Genomic DNA, 18,305 nt, shown 5'->3' with positions numbered 1-18,305 from the left:
TGAAAACTTTAAGTCTTCTCTAATCCTTTATCTCTTCCTCTTCCAAACTCCTATCATTCTTACTGTTCATTATAATGAACTAGAATATAAATACACAGTAGTACATGAGCAAGCTCTGTACAAATATTTTCTCCACACCAGACAATTAGTTCCCTGAAAACAAGATCCATGTTTTCTATCTCTTGATACGCCCTCACAGCCCCTATTCACAGTACCCAGCCCTGTATTTTTTTTTCTAGGTTTCAGGAGGCAGCAAATGGGGAAAGACCAAGAGAACAGTGAGAATCAAGACCAACATAGAAATGATCATGCTAAAGCAACTGTTTGTTTCCTATCACCTCCCTGCGTCAAACAACTGTTTTCCTAGCAACTGTAGAATAAAAACCAGATGTTTTAGTATGACATAAGAGGCATTCCCATAATCTGGCCCTAACTTTGGTCTCTAGACTCATCATCAAACATTCTGCACATTCCTCATCTCCATGCCTTTGGTTATGCCTTTACTCTCCCATCTCTGCCTGCCCAAATCTTATCCATTCATCAAGAACCAGTTCAGATGCTACTTCCTCCTTCCCCATTCCTACCCCCAAGCAGGAAGTGAAGTCTCCTTTTGTGTTCTTATAATAGTTTGCAAGTTTATTTGGATACTCATTACATTCTGTTTTTGTGTTTATCCAATTTCTTCTACTAAAATGCAAGTTACCCGGAACATTAATGTTGGATACTTAATTCAACTGAAAAGGCTAGAACTTAAAAAGTAACACCCAGTGTCTTAAGACTCACTCTACTGCCCCATAGTGTTTACTCACTATTTTTTCAGCTTCTAAACTCTCCTTAAGGATCACCTTTTGGGGAGCTACTAACTATAGTTACCCATTTGTAATTTATCCTAAAAAAATTATTAAAAATGGAAAAAAAAGCTCTTGTGGAAAATAGAAACATTTCAGGTTTTCAACAATAAAAATGGCTAGATACATTACATTTACTTGATGAAAGCTGATAGACCACATGAAAACTGAGTATTGAAATCATGTAGAAATATGATGAAAATCTAAAACTAGTAAGAGGAAAAGGTAGAATACAAAATTCTATCAAAAACAACAACAACAACAACAAATTCTATCTACACTACAGTAAGGCCAAAAAAAAAAGTATGCAAATTAGTGAGAACCAGAAGGGAATGCCAAAAAATCAAGACAGCTGCTTGTTAGTGTAGAATTGTGGGCAACTTCTGATTAAAAACAAAAAAAAAATGGTGGTACCACTCTTGTCATCTTATTCATGCTGACACACAATACCATTTCTCCCAAAAAGGAAATTTTTCTTTTTAAAGAAAAAAGTATTATCACTATTAAAAAATAGTCCATTAAATTTCTAAATCCCATAAGGGTAGAACAGTGGATCTCCATTGTGGGTGATTTTTGCCAAGTACCCTGCCCCCAGACATTTGGTGATGTCTGGAGACATTTTTGGTTATCACAATAGGGTGGGGGGTAGGGGAAATGTACTGACATCTAGTGAGTAGACGCCAGGAATGCTGTTAAACATTCTATAATGTACAGAACAGTCTCCCCTTCCCTTGACAACAAAGAATTACTCAGCCCAAAGTGTTGCTGTTGAGAAACCCTGGGATAGAGAATGTGTCATCTTGTTGGTCTCTGGAAACCCACTGGGTAGAACAGTGCCTGGGGCAAAGAAAACACTCAAAACTAGTATAAATGAATGAACACATACCTTTCTTCCTCCTTGGGTTTTAGCCTGATACTGTGAACTACCCATTGTCAAAATTTTTACCTTATACTCAGTCTTTCCTCGTAAACCCAACTCTGAAGCTTCATACCATCAATCCTTTAAAAGGTAACAAAGGCACTAGCAGAGTAATGACTTCTTGTAACCTCTAAATCCTCAAGACATCAGAATTTGCTGCACTGAGCTTTTCAATACCTTTAACTCTTGGTACTAACCTGAAGAGTAGCTACAGCTTACTCTAATAAAAATAAAAGCATCAAAAATAAAGCACGTTATAAAACATTTTTCAAAACACTGTTTTAAGGATAAATTACCAATTACTTCAATTACAAAATGACTTCTAAAAAGCCTGATGCATCTTAAATCACAAATTCAACAGAGTCAAGAAACATTTACTGAACATCCACCACATACAGGGCACTATACTAAAACAATATAGAAAATGTTCTGCTTTAAATATACCATTTAAATACGACATCTGCTCAGCTAATATTGACATTTTATCTTACCAACCTTTTTAGACACATCTTGTTTCAATTCTTGTACAGGAGACTCATTTCCAACTTTGTATGTGGTGTTCTCTGTTTCCTATTTTAAAAAGGAAAGAAACAGACCAAATGATGATATCTTTTCTTTAAGACTCTGTTTAAAATGGGTACAAATTAGAAATCATAGCATTAACAAATCAAAGGCACACAGAGGGCTTAGATATCTGTATACTGATAGATGCCCAGAGATTTTATGCCAATTGGGACAATGTAGTTTGCATAAGGTTACCAATCAGTAATTTTCTATTTGTCTACGGCAATAGGATATTTTCCTTTAAATATGCCCAACCTTTTAACATTAAAAAACTATAGGAAGATAAGAACTACTAAGTATCTTTGCAGCTTAAAAAGATTAAGGATTTAAGGAAAGGGTTGAATCAGAATTGTTCTTTTTCTCAAAGTACTGCTCCATAAATATGAATAAATACAAAAGTACATAATGTAGAAAACCATATTCAGAGAATTGTTTTCTTAAAAGCAATGCTTTACATAAGAAGAATCAAGATTTAACTGGAAATTAAATGAAGTCCCCAGAACAGTAACAGATGAAAAATTTAAACCCACCAAAAATACATATATATCTACGTATACATTTATATACACATACGTACATATATATATATATTTGGGGGGTTAGAGAAGCTAGAAATGGATTTCTGCTGGAAAAAAATGTGGGTAAAATAAGATAATTATACATTTGCAAATCTTAACACAATATTCTTTTCTGTCTTAAGTTTTCTTTACATTTACAGAAGTATAGCAATTTGAACACTACTATTGATACTGAGGAAAAAAACTTTTCATAATTCTTGGTGTTTATCACAGAGCTTGTCAGAAGGTCACTATAACCATTTTTGGCAGATTAGTGACTAAAGATACATAAGGATGTATATGAGTATTAAGGTAGCAATTGTATAAGTATCAGGATATGATCATAATAGGCTCCATGATAAAATTACTCCAAAGATTATCATAACGCTAGAGATTTAATGTGCTAGAGAAATTTCTGAAGGACTTCCAATTCTTCAAGCTGAAAAGTTGTTTCATTGGATTCCTCCCAGCATTGGGGAAATACTACTAATCTTACACAGATTCTTTCAGATAAAAGTTGCTTGATGGGATTTGAAGTGTTAGGAAAAATCCAAACTCTACCACAGGCCATGAAAGCCTAACATGATATGGCCCTGCCAACATCTCTGACATCTTCTACATCTCACACCTCCCTCTCCCACCACAATCCCATAATTACACTTTGGCCAACTGGATGGTTTCTTATTTTCCTTAGGGTCATAGCTCAAGGATGAAGATTTCTTTGAGTGTATGTCACTTCTGTACTAATGATTTGTGAAGCTGAGTTAGCCTTCCCTGACCACCTTAAAATAGCCTTACCTCCTTAAATTTCTATCACATTATCCTATTTTTTCTTTTTCTTCATTGTACCTACCATCTGAAACGACCTTGTTTATTACTTGCTTATATTTTATCTTTTCCCTGCCCCACTAGAATGTAAGCTCCATGAGAGCAGGCAGGGACTTGTTTGTTTTGTCTACCACAACTTAACCAGCACTTAAAACAGTGCCCGGAAAAAGTAATCATTTGCTGAATGAATGCTGAATAATGCATGCTCAGGCTTTTCCTCAGTTAATACACAGGTCTTAAGCTTATGTATCTTTTTGTTGAATCTTGGTTTTAAACTGTAAAAAAAAAACCCTCTAATTAAAACCAACTAGTTAGATAATCTTGACAAGATGAGGGAGAGAGAATTCTTGAAGGCTGATGGTCAGTAAGAATAGTTAATGCATATTAGAGAAACCCCTTCAACTCTCCTATAAATTACGTATTATCCTCCAATAACTGTCCATTAGTAAGAAAATCAGAAGCACTGTACAACCTGATTCTGTGGATATTTCCCCTAAGTTAACCTAAGCAAAAATATATACTAATAATTCCTGTACCTCAATTTAATTTGTTTTAATTAAATACTTAAAAAGATCACAGATTAACATTCTTACACTGACCAAAACTGCTAAGCAGTGGCTAGACTTCTATTTTATTTGGCTTTAACAAAACTCTCTTGGACTTTGAACTTTTGAAAGATATCAACTCCTGTAAGGTAAACTGCTGCTGAGTCCTAATTTAAAGGAGTGACATGGCGCCTATCAGAGGATCTGATCTCTAGAGAAGTTAATCAGAAGATTTCTTAGTAAAACTTGATTTAGTAAATACAGTCATCTATGATTCTCTCCTTAGTGCTGTCTAAAGTCCAAGTCCTTCCCCCAATACCTCAACCAGGCTTTGGGGATAAAGCAATGGAAGCCAAGCATGTACCTGTAGACAACCAACACAAACTTAGCTAGACGTAAGCCAGTCCTCAATTATTACCTTTTTCTGGAGATGGGCTACCCCATTACTAAAGCACAGTTCCTACTAAATCCTAACTTCCCACCGTCAGGCCATTTCTCTAACTCCTACCTGTCACAACCTCAGAAACATGCAATTCACACCACTGTTTCTCTCCATCTGTGTTGAATATTAGAGAGCTGCTTGTATCCTTCTCATAATATTCAGTTACAAGATTTGAGCTTTTTAATTTTAATAAGCACATCCAACAAAAGACTAACTCAGCTTCACAAATCATTTGTACAAAAGTGACCTACACTCAAAGAAATCTTCATTATTATCTACTAAAGAATATTAAGCTAAAAATGTTAGTTATTAAAAAAATTTAGGTCACTTCTAGTTTTTAGTAATGAGGAAGCAGAAGCTATTAACTGTGACAAAAGTGAAATAAAAAAAAAAAGTTTTAGAAATGTGACCTCCACTCTTTTTTGCTGAGGAGAGGGGAAAAAAAAAAAACCAGGAAACAACGCTTAAATAGCTGTAATATCTATCCATCCATCCATTCCTATCAACACTATCCTGTTGGAGTCTCATATCTTGACATTCTGTCTCTTAATAGCTCTCTCTGCACTTAGTCTTTTTCCTCCAAACATTCTTCCACCCTTCTACCACTTATTTCTTGTTAATTCCCCAGCAAAAAACCTTGGAAAGCACAAATTGCCTTTTAAATATCTTGCTTCATAATTTTAAAGCCCAGAGTTCTTAGCCTGACAGTCAGGGCTCATGGAAGACTAGCCCCCAAGTTACTTTTTCAACATTTCACCACTGAAATGTTTACATTGGTCATACCAGTCTTTCAATGATCCCAGCAAATCCTCTGCCTTTGCAAGTTAATTAGTTCATACTATTGCCTAACATACAATGCTTTCTCAATTTTTCTTTGTCTACCTAAGCAAATCTCTTCCAGTTTTCAAAGCCTAGCACAAGTTCTACCTCCCCTCTAAAACTTTTCTCTGCTATTCCAGGTAACAGTGCTCTCATGACTCCTTTATTTCTCCCTGCCTCCTTCAAACTCCTTGTAGTACTTAAGGTCTATTCTATTCTACAAACATCAGTACTTCATATATTATCCCTTCCTATCTATGTCTCTTCTGTGAGATTGTAAAGTCATCAAAAATTGGGACTATATCAAATTTTTCTTTGGCTTGCTTAAGATATCAAAAGATATACTATTATACATAATAAGCACTCAATAACCCATGTACATCCATACCATAGAATACTATTTAACAATTAAAAGGAATGAACCCTTGATGCATGCAACAACTTGGATGGATCTCAATTATCTGAGGCTAATCTCAAAAGGTCACATATATATGATTCCATTTATAGGACATTCTCAAATGACAAAATTATAGAGATGGAAACAGATTAGTGGCTGCCTGGGGTTAGGGATGATGTAGGGGAGGTAGTGGGTGTGACTTCATAAAGGGAGATCTCTGTGGTGATGAAATAGATCTGCATCTTGATTGTGGCAGCGCTTACATGAATATACACATGTAATAAATTGACACAGAACTATACACTCACATTGTACCAATGTCAAGTTCCTGGTTTTGATACTGTATTATAATTAAGACATAACCCCTGGGGAAAATGGGTGAAGGATAACAGGACTTCTCTGTACTATCTTTGCAGCTTCTTGTGACTCTGTAATTATTTCAAAATAAAAAGTAAAAAGAACAATATCCAACTTCATATTTATTTACTAAGTATGTACATTTTCTATCTAATTTCATTCAAGTTAAGGACAATCTATGATTATTGAGATAAAATAAATTCCCCAAACCTATTTGTTATAACCCAAAAATATCTTAGCACTAAGTGGCTTTTAAAATCTACAAGCATAAACAGCAATTGTGGAGGGGGGGGCGGAGGGTACAGCTCAAGTGGTAGAGCGCATGCCTAGCATGCCTGGGTTCAATCCCCAGTACCTCCACTGAAAAATCAAATAAGTAAGTAAATAAATAAACCTAATTACTTCCCCCTGCAACACAAAACAAAACAAAACAAAACAAAACAGCAATTATCTCTGGATAGGGGGTTTGGGAAGTGGAGGGTAAGGAATGGAAGGGTAGCTACATTTTCAACCAACTACTTTTTGCACTGAGTGAATTTTTTTTGCATATTTTTTAAATTGAAGTGTAGGCAGTTTACAATGCTGTGTCAATTTCTGGTGTACAGCATAATGCTTCAATCATATATGAACATACATATATTCATTTTCATATTCTTTTTCACCTGCACTGAGCAAATTTTAATCATGTCCATGTATTATTTTTTAAAATGGTTTTATTAAATAGAGTCAATTCAAAGGGACTCTTACAAAATATAGGGAATAAAGAATTATGATATAACCTTTCTTAAGCACTCAGTTTAAGGGAAAAAAAAACAGCATTACCATTAGCATTCAAGTCTTTTGTACATCATCTCCATTTCTTTTACATTCCTTCCCCTTCTGAGATGACTGATATCCTAAACTTTGTGTTTATCATTCCCTTGCTTTTCTTTATAGTTTTACTATGCTTGTATCTTTAAATAATATATTCTTTAATTTTGCATGCTTTTGAACTTAATATAAATGAAATCTTACTGCATGTATTTTTCTGTGACTTGTTTTTTTCCTCCACTCAACACTATGGTGCTGAAATTCATCCATGTTACCATGTATAACTAATTTATTCATATCCACTGCTAAAGAATATTCCATATACATATACCATAATTTATCAAAAAGATCAGTACTCAATGTGTATAAATAGAAGGTAGGGACACTGGAACTGAAAAAAAATAGGGCATGTTTGATATTATACATGCATATGTACAGACATACACACAAACACAACCATACACAAATATACACATACAGTATATATTTCTATTTGATGTAAATAGTTCTGTTTGGTAATATTTTTGTATTTAAAATGGCTTTCATTGGCATAATGTCGTATCAAACCACTTTACTTGGACATAAGGATAAGACTAATTTTTATATATATTGATGATATCAATACATGTGCCCAATAAGAAGTATACATGTGTTTCAGTTACTCCACTTGTTTTTCATGCAAATAATTATGTTTTCAATTAAAACACACACATACAAATACAAATATTTTATAATTTTTTATAAACCAAAGAAAACAATAATAAACCAAAGAAAAATCAGTGGAAATCTAAAAAATACTTATAGTCCCTTCCTTACAGTACAACATTTAAGTATTTCTAGAGTACCCAATCACACCTTGAGCAAGATACAATGACAATATTACTTAGCAAAAAATAAATTATAGATAGCAAAAGCAGAAAATGAAGAATTATGTAAAAGGGGAATGAATGAAAAGTTTATACGATCTATAGAAACATACTTATAATTTCAGAAAGCACAACTTACCTTTAATGTTGAAATCCCAGCCTCTTCTGGAGACCTGTTCAGAAATAAAAGCAAAGCGGCGTTCAATAGTGGAGATGAGAAGGGAAATAATTCCACAGACTCATTAAAGACAAGCTCACATTAAAATATATATATATATATATATTGTAATTGAAAAAATCTTCTATACATCTAGAAGATGTAGAAAACATAAAAAATTAAAGTGATCCATAGTCTTAACCACCAAGAGATTTGAGTTTGTACTTTTTGTCCTCCTAGATATATAATACTATAATTAGCATCTTTGTGCATAAAATTTTGTGCTTCTCCATGATAAATTTATTTAAAATAAATTTCTCTAAAAGTGGAATTGCAGGTGAAAAGTAAACACACTTTTCAGCATTTTGAGAAACTCTCAAATTGCCCTCCAGAACAGCTGTACCAGTTTACACTCCCACTGCTGCGAGTGCCTGTTTCTTAATACCCTTGTGTATATATACCCTAAATAAATAAATAAAATGCTTAGGATGACACAATATTTTAAACTGACTATACTTCAATTAAAATATATATATGTAAAACATAAATAAATAAAAGTTAAAACATAAATAAATAAAATTTGTACTTCTCTGATTTCCAATACGTATGAAAAGTTTCATATGCATTAGACATTTATTTTGCTTTTGAAAAGAGCCCATCTTTCTTCACAGCCCATTTTTCTACTGGAGCAAGCTCTATTCTTAAACACAGACTACTCTAGATATAATAATTTTAAAAAGTAGTTTTTCACAAATTACTCTCACCCCTACTACATTTTTCCTCAAACAGGAACAGTTTGACACCTGCTTCAAAGCATAAAGAAGAGACACATCTTTTATTTCAGGGTTATGCAGTAAGAAATACTTTTAAATGATTAATATTAATATGTCATTCCTAAATTTTTTTAAATGCAGTGATCACAGATAATACAACTTTGCGTTAAAAGGCACCTTCAAGATCATCTAATCATAGACCCTTTTTTTATAGATAAAAAAACCCGAGGTGCCAAGAGATTGACTTTCCCCAAAGTCACACATTTAGGGGCAGAACCAAGAGAAGCATTGAGTCCTATTATCATGCTCTTCATGTGCCAAACTGAGTAATCCATATTTGGTACAGGAATCTTTGACCTCTAATCAAAACAGTGTGATAAAAAATTACTTTTGCCACTCAACAGAAAATCAACTCCTTTATTCAACAAACATTTATGGAACACCTACTATGTACCAGGGACGAAAAGAAAGTTGATTAAGACACAACTCTAGTTTAAGTTTTTTTTTTAAAGCTTGTTTAAAAAACAAAAAAGGTAGCTATATAAAATAGTGCCCACCCATTTAATTGCAATTTCTGGACAACATAATTTTCATGTTAACAAAGGAAAATTTCCAGAAATGAAGATTTTTATATCTCCAATAATTTTGCTTCCCTGGCAAACATACACTGCTCTGTAACAAAATTCTATTTATCCAGAGGTGATCAAGAGCAAGGCTACTCCAATTTAAAAAAAAAAAAGAATAAAGATTCTACATTAAGGATGCATAAAACAAGTGCAATCAAAACAATAACAAAAATTTTTAGAACAAAAACAAAAAATCTTGAAGGGGCTCAAATTTCCATGTGGCACCTATTCTGAATGCCAATCAGGGGGGAAAAAATCAGAGACAAGAGGAAATAAGATTAAAAAAGCAAAAACAAAAACTTAAGTCTATATGAGGTAGAGAAGGAAAGAAAAAGAAAATCTGCCTTCCTGATGACCCCCCACTTTGAGAAACCTGACTAGGTTTTTTTAGCTGTCAAAAAAAAACAGAATAGGGCAGCACATTTATCTCTTGTATGTAACCGGTTTCATAAAGATAACTTTCTGGCTGATCATTCACAGGATCTAAATTACAGACCAATTGTTGACACACATGGAAATAGTTCGGATTGGATTTACCTATAGCTGTGTACAAACTATAAACAGTAATTTATTAATTCCTTTTGAGAGCCAAGAGAACACAGTGAAAAGAGCATGTGCTTTTGGAGCAGATAAACCTTGTCTGAATATTGTTTCTGCCATATAGCCTATGTATGATCTTCGTCAAATGATTTAATTGCTCGAAGCCTCAACCTTCTCCTCTGGAAAAGAGGTAAAACCATCTATACTCCATAGGACTACTATAAGGATTAAGTGAGAGCGCACATGGGGCACACACAGTCAGTGGTAGTTTCTTCAGCAGCTCTGAATTGCTCCATTGAAACTCACAAATAATGTGTCACCAAGTTTCTCCAAGAGACTTTGGCAGTCTGTCAGTAGTGGGGAGCCTGCGACCAATTTCTGGAACACAGAAAACATACCCTACCAGCCCGTCTATCTCCAGCCCATTTAACAACAGGGAACATGAAAAACACCAGATTATGCTGAGCTGATGATAAAAATAGGATCCTGCTTGCATTTTGTGATGTCATTAAACAAAAAATGAATAACAAAAGCCACTAATGTTTGTAACATATTTTAAATATTATAAAGTTAAGGTCTTGGTAGGTAGTAAAACATTTCATAGCTTCTTCCAGTCTAATTAAGCCTAAAATTGTCTTTAACAGGGTAGTCTGTAAGACCAAAATTATTCTGTGACACATTTTTTATCTATTTATAGAACATTAGCATCTAGTAAAAAAGTAAAAGCATATTTATAATTTGCAAAGTTGGCTAAAATCATGATGGGAAAAGAATAATTCATTTCACCATAAGAAACAGTAAATTATTATTTAGTATTCCCACAGGAATACTTAACAGAAGACTTGTAATAATAATCGCACAATGACCATCACTTACTAAGCATGTGCCAAAAATTGTGCTAAGACTTAACTTGTTTTAGCTTCTTTAGTCCCCACAACTTTCCAATGAGGTAGTTATATTACCTTCCCTATTTTACACAACAAAAAAACTGAGGCTTGGGTCAGATGAGGTAATTTAAATTGCACTTCTAGTAAATAGTTGGGCCAGAATCTGATCCTGGGCAATCTAACTCTAGGGTCCACTCTCTCAGCTACTTTGCAATATTGGCTCCTTTCTGTGCAAGGTCTTAAAAGATGACGGTTTTGAAAATATTCTAAGCGGTGCTATGAATGCCAAAGTAAAGGCAATTAGCGCTGCTTCTTGGGTTGGACTAAACTGATTAAGTCAAAGGCTCTGAATCCTGATCTGCCTTTAACAACTACAATTAATGCCTAATTGATTTGGCATGGCTGGGGAATAAAATAATGAAATGTTCTATATATAAATTGCCCGAGAGATGAAGCTTCTCTTTGAGTGCCAAACTTCCGAAAGCATTTTAATTATTTTTGAATTTCAAATTTCAAAAGCAGCTTGTAAATAAGTACATTATAGACTAAGCCTTGCCATTTCAGTAATCTTTCCCTTGAAAATACCTTCTTAAACAAAGGATTTACAATTGTCCATTTCTTACTGATTCAGAGTAATTATCATGCTCAAATACTACACTCTATTTTAATACAGTAATGCCCCTCCAGGGACCCTAAGGTGCAGGGAATTTATTTGCCTTCGCACTATAAGACCCTAGGCTACTATGCTTGGAATGTCTGTGTTTTATAGTTTTGCATCTCTCTACTCAATTGAAGTGTCAGTTCTTACAGCTGGCCAAATGCCTGCCTTTAAAAGCTTTCCTCCCCATCCCCTTCTAATTTTTGCTTCTAGTCTGCACTGAGCTGGGAAACCAGACTTTTAAAAATGGAATTGTATGGTAAAGGAAGAATCCAGAGATTCTGAGGGTCTCCCCAGACAACCATTCAACTCTTCTCTGTAATTCAGTGTCTAATTTCAAAGTAGAGATAATAACATTATAATATTTCAGAGTGATTATGTGCCTAAAGAAAATAACTATTCTTGTTCGAGTTTGGGGACTGGAGAAATAGGGGACTAGGTCAAGAAAATTGAGTTCTACTCTTGGCTTTCCCAACCAACTACCTGCAAGAGCTTTAAGCAGGGCTTTTTAGAGTTTCTGTAATTTTAGGAAATTTTAAGACCCTTCACTGGTTTGGTAATGAAGATGTAATTTTTATACCAAGATTAATGATCTAAACTTTATACTCTTTGATTCCTTTAAACTTGAGATATATTATAGAAAACATGGACACAGTCCAGCGCGCACACACACACACATCCAGAAATGTCCAGTTAATACTTTGATCCATCTAATCAACTAGAAAAATATTCCTTCACAATTTTCCATAGATAATGGAGCAAATTAGATTCCTCCTGTTTAAAGGTTAAGGTCAGTAATTTTTCCCAGAAAAGGTAAAAATGCCTACATAAAATACCCCACACAAGTGAGAAGTCTTAAGAAAACTCTGAGGTAACAGAGAGACATATTTAAGTATTGGTGGTTTACCCCACTTTAAATAAAACCTTTATAAGCCAAAATGAGAACTTCAAAAGTTCATTTTTTATTTCAAAAGTTTTCATTTTAGGGCATTCTTAAATCAAATGTTTTTGATGCATTTAAATACTAGATTAATACAATTTAATTGAAATAAGAAATCTGTTTCTTAAAAAGCTGAGCAAAAATATAACTGTAATGGGCTAAAACTTCCTTGATCACCTAATAGCGTAAAAAAAAAATCTTCCAACATATTCATACTAGTCACAAACACAGTAAATCTTTGATTTTGCAGCATAATTTCTGAAATTGAAGACAATATCTATCAATGGTACTATTAAACTCAAACATGAAAAACAATTTTTGAAATAGCTCCAAAATAAAGTCTACTTTAAACAAGTATTGGTATTCTACTAAAAATAAAAAAAAACAACACCCACATGGCTTATGGATCCAATACTTAAATTATTTTTAGTGTGGTTTCCACTTAGGTTTTGAATATAAAAGCAATTTTAAGATTAGTACTTCAGCAACTTTCAATACAAAGAGAATATTTTAATTAATTATATCCTGTTTTCTGTAGGAAAGTTATTTTCATGTACACACTATGTTGAGTTTATACTAACGAAGCTCATGTTTGGATATAAAATAATGTGACAGATGCTTTCTCCAGTCCCTATCCATTTAGCATTTTAATTATATGAGTTTTCCTTTTACAGCTAGGATATTTGTGTTCAGTACCAACGCATTTTAATACCTGCACAATATTCATTATCTTAAAAATGTTATGTGGCTTCAAAACACTGCTCTGGTCACTTTGCAAGATGGTATAGGAATTATTTTTCTTTTATAAACTATGACCTGATCCAGTAATAACCTTCAGATACCTGAGGTAAAGTTTCATTAGAATAATAAGGTGATTACTCCCAAAGGTGGGTGCCTAGTCCTAGGATTTGGATCTGATGACAATAATTACAACCTACCCAAAGTTGCTCACCAAGTTTCCATAGGAAGCAAATTCTATGTCAAATCTTTTATAAACTCTGACATAGTAATACTGCATTCAATACAACTTCAGTGAAAGGTACAAATATGCAAGCAATGCAACATTTTATTAAAAACCCTCTTAGCTTGATTTTGGAATTTGCTAAACTCTATTCTCTAATTTAGTATGTTGAAAACAGTATTCATTTACTTAATGGAAACAAATCAATCCAATAGAAGATGCATAGCAATATGCTATTTTTAAGAGATTTGGATGCAACATTAACTGTGGGTTTTCTGTCACAGGTTAGAAGTGAGCACACTACCTATTGATGTTATGTAGTGTTAAAAAGAAATTAATAGCAATTCTTTTCAAAATCCTAAAAGGATTTTAAAAAATCAGTAAGAAGGGAAGAATTTTTTTTAGTGTTTGAAGGAAGTAAGCACCATTTAGACCAACTATCTCATTTCACATGTGAGGAAAATGAGGCCAAAGGTTAAATTAATCCATTCAACATTTACTTACTGCTTACCACTTACCAGCACAGCGCTAGGCACTGAGTGTAAATTAGTGAACAAAGCAGACACGGTCCCTGCCCTCCCAGAGCTTATGCTAAGATCAAAGGCCTACTTAGGTCCAGGACCCAAGTCTCTTTGCTGATTCTAAAAAACTGCAGCCTGTCAATTTACTCTAATAATTCTAATATTCTCTTCCTGGTTTCACATAGGTAGGTAGCTGGTCAAGTGAAACTGGCCATTCATTAAAGCCTTAGTTATCTAGGAATACTACCACAAATTTCCTAGGGAAGACTTGGGGGTCCCCAAAACTGAAAGGGCAAAATAATATCAGTCTGGAAGGAAAAGGGCTATAAGTTTAGCTACACAGTGAAAGAACATGAGCTGGAATCAGTAGATCTGAGTTTTAGTCCTGAATCTGCCAGTAATAGTGTATGTGATCATAAAAAATATTTTGGGGGAGTTTTTCCAACTTTTAATTATAGCTATTTCAAACATATACAAAATTGGGAGAATAATATTATGAACCTACATGTACAACATGTTGACCACGGTCAATAATGATTAATATCAATACCCCTCCCTCCACTCCCCTGCCAGATTATTCTGAAGCAAATCTCAGAAATTATTTCATTTTTACTCATAGAAACTTCAGTACGTATCTAATAAAGAAGTCTCTTTAAAACATAACCACAATACTATTATCAAATTTAACAATTCCTTATTATACAAAGTCAACATTCAGACTTCCCAGATTACCTCAAATTTTTCTTGACAGTTGGTTCACTTCGATCAATATTCAAATAAGGTCCATGTGTTGCAATCAGTTGATATGTCTCTTTCAATCAGTAGGTTCCCTTTCATTCTCTTTTATTTCTTGAAGCTCATGTATTGAGGAACTAGGCTGTTCATCCTGAAGAGGATTTTTTGGGCAGTGACACTATTATGTATGATACTATAATAATGGATACATGCCATTATGCAGTCGTCCAAACCCATAGAATCTACAACACCAAGAGTGAATTCTAAGGTAAACTATGGACTTTGGGTGATTATGGATGTGTCTACATAGGTTCATCAATTGTAGCAAATGTAGGAGATGGCTATATATGTAAGTGCAGAAGGGGTATATGGAAAATCTCTGTACTTTCCTCTCAATTTTGCTGTGAACCTAAAATTGCTCTAAAAAATAGTCTTAAACAAACAAACAACACTAGGTTGTTCACCCTGTAGAATTTCTCACTGTCTGAATTTTGTTGATTACGTCTCCATGGTAACATGTCATACGAAATATTTTAAATGAAAATATGCAGAAGAGATTGGAGGGATGGAACAGGCACATACCCAAGGAAAAGTGAAAAAACCTAAGAACAGTGTCAGAAAGACTGGTGCTCAGAATGTGCTAGGATCTAAAAAAAATTACCAGAGACAGTTTTTCATTATTTTAATTTACATTCAGAACAAGAACAACAAAAAGAAAGTGCAGGTCTCCTTATACATGGATAAGGAGTATAATGTAAAAGGCTGATTCAATTCTTTCTTTTCCAATGAAGATTACTGATAGTGAAACCAGAAAGGGAAAAACAAATTTTAGAATGAGGAAACTGAATCCCAAAACATTCAAAGAGATAAAAGCACCTAGCTACTCTAAATGAGTTCAGTTCTCCTGTCCCAGACAAATTATATCTCAGTATATTCTGAGAATTTACAGAGCTCAATCTCTACCTAAAACCTCTGAAAAATCAGTGAGGATGGAAGAGGATGCTAAGGAAAACATTCTAGTAGTCAACACTGGAAAGCTGGGAGATGCTGCAAACTATGAACAGATTTGCTTGATGTCAATCTCAAGCAAAATTCTCAAACACATTGTGAAATGGTTTAAGAACCCTAGGTGTGGGGAAAAGAAACTAAGAGTCAGTAAGCATTCACAGAAAGCCAATCATGCAAAATTAATCTAATATCCTTTTTTGATAGAGTTACTAGCCTCGAATATAAAGGGAATACTGTACACACAGAAAAAATCTGGATTTAAGCACTGAATTTTATAATTCCTTCATGATATCCTTTTAGACAACAATACACTTAGGTGTATTGGTAACTGGTTGAATGTTACTCAAGGTGTGTTGATCAATGAAAAACCGTAAGAAAATACCAAATAATTTTTCTTGTGCTCTATCCTACTTGATGTTCTATCCTACTTGATGTTCTTACTAATGTCTTATATGAGGACACTGATGGCATATCTACCGAATTTGCAGATGGCACAAAGTTGGAGGGATAAGGAATATACTGGCTGACAGGATCCAAAAATATCTCAACAGGTTAGAATGGTAGGCCAAATCTTAACAGAATGTAATGTGATAGGGATAAATGTAACATGCATGATTGGGGAGATATGATTTAACAACAGATCATGTGAAAACATTTTAGGTATTTTGTTGATTGCTCAGACAGAGTAAAGGCTGTGATATGACTGCTGAAAAAGCTAATGTGATCTCAGGCTGAATTAACAGAACTATTATGTCCAGGGCAAGGGGAGTGGTAACTTCTACTCTACTTCTCACTGATAAAAGCATACTTAACAATATCATGTATCATTGGAATACTACATTTTAAAAGGAACACTGATAAAACAGAACATATCTAAAAGAGAGAAACCAATTTGGTGAACGTTCCAGAAACTGAGTAGAATGATACAAAGAACTAAGGATGACTAACGCAGAGAAGATAAGAAAGAAATGAATGCCTCTTTACACTTTTTTGGATTTATTTTGGAAAGTACAAGCAGTGAAACTTTCCACATAGGCTAATTCTGTTACCAAAACTTATGTTTTAATTTAACTTTTAAACTGTTATTCTATATTCAATATGTACAAGAGTATCATGTAGCATACACATGTAATTATGAAGCATAACAAATAAAATGAACTGTGACTGTACCATGTCACCTGAGAATGAGAACAGCATCCAGACCAGTGCAGCTACTGTGTGCCCTCTTCTGTGCTTTCCCTTAGTGGGAACCACCAGCCCACATGGGACTTATCTTTCCCCTTCTTTTTCATTTTTAAAATGCAGTATATCTCTAAACGATATACTGTTAAGTTTTGCTATTTCTGAGCTTTGTTTTCACTGACACACTTACAAAGAAAAAAGTGTTGGGCTCTTAAAATTAAAAATGCACTAAAAAATCTTGGTACTGTGTCAAAGGCTACCCTCGTCACTACACACTCAGTTGTATTTCAGTCTCACAACTGTGCCGATACCCACTAGTCTCCTGCTTTCCACCCCCGCCAGGGTTGTCAGAGTTAGCAATGACAAATACAGGCTGCTCAGTTAAATTCCAGTTTCAGATAAACAACAAATACATTTTCAGCGTAAGTATGTTTATGTGAAATTGAGATTTAACTGGGAGCCCTGTATTTTATTTGGCAATTCTACCCTATTCCTAAATTAAATAAGTGGCCAATTAATCTTATGGTCTGTTCCTGTGTGATAAAGGGACAAAGTGGGAGGAATTGCATGGCCAATGTCACTGTATAAATATTAATCTAAGTATTCAACAGCCTTCACTGACTGGGGAAAAAAATTGCACATGTGTGAATTCAGTCAAAGCTTTTCAGGGGGGTGGGTATAGCTCAGCGGTAGAGCGCGTGCTTAGCATACACGAGGTCCTGTGTTCAATCCCCAGTACCTCCATTAAAAAAAAAAAAGCTTTTCCGGACAATGCACTCAGTTTATATGCCCAAATGCAAATATTGTATATATGCTATTATGTATATTTTCCAAAAACACTCAGTGAAGAGTAGAAAGGTGTATTAACAGCTTCGTTGTTTTGGCTTAGATTGAATTCCACAAAAAACAAAAACAAAAACAAGGTGGCTACTGTAAACAAACCAACAAATCTCTAGATACATAAATTGACTTATAACCATTATTTATAGATATTTGTATCATTTTGAACTGTCCTCAGACAACAGGTTAAAAATGAAGTTAGCCTATAAAGGCCAAATTAACATCAATAGCTAACTTTCTGGATAAATAATCAATTAAAATTATGTTGTCATTGAAAAGGGATTCATTATTCAATTTACAAAGTTATTTTAGGACACTCTTCACTTCATAAAAGGGGTATTAGAAATATTCCAGATACATTGTTTCTTTTTCAATCAAAAAACTGACAAGCCTTCTGCAATATGAGGTAGAATCTGCTTTTCAATTCTGTCAATACATGATCTCAACATCCTCCCACAACCTGAAGCACTAATAGCTCCTAGATTTGAATGGCAATCAATGTAAGTGTGTATTAAGAACCCATAT

At 34.1% G+C, this 18,305-nt stretch overlaps 1 protein-coding gene across 1 annotated transcript in view; it reads right to left on the bottom strand.

The window, feature by feature from the left end:
• WDR44 (WD repeat domain 44) overlaps window positions 1–18,305 on the bottom strand; it is a 68,803-nt gene that overhangs the window by 37,326 nt on the left and 13,172 nt on the right. Inside the window, exons 2-3 of the mRNA XM_010947416.3 lie at window positions 8,092–8,125; window positions 2,263–2,337 (exon numbers count right to left, since the gene is read on the bottom strand). Coding sequence (XP_010945718.1) covers window positions 2,263–2,337; window positions 8,092–8,125 — 109 coding nt within the window. The remainder of the gene's footprint in view (window positions 1–2,262; window positions 2,338–8,091; window positions 8,126–18,305) is intronic.

The sequence above is a fragment of the Camelus bactrianus genome, chromosome X, assembly GCF_048773025.1.
Source record: "Camelus bactrianus isolate YW-2024 breed Bactrian camel chromosome X, ASM4877302v1, whole genome shotgun sequence".
Lineage (NCBI taxonomy): Eukaryota > Metazoa > Chordata > Mammalia > Artiodactyla > Camelidae > Camelus > Camelus bactrianus.
The sequence above is the reverse complement of the archived record's forward strand: the minus strand, read 5'-3'. Positions and strand labels throughout refer to the sequence as shown.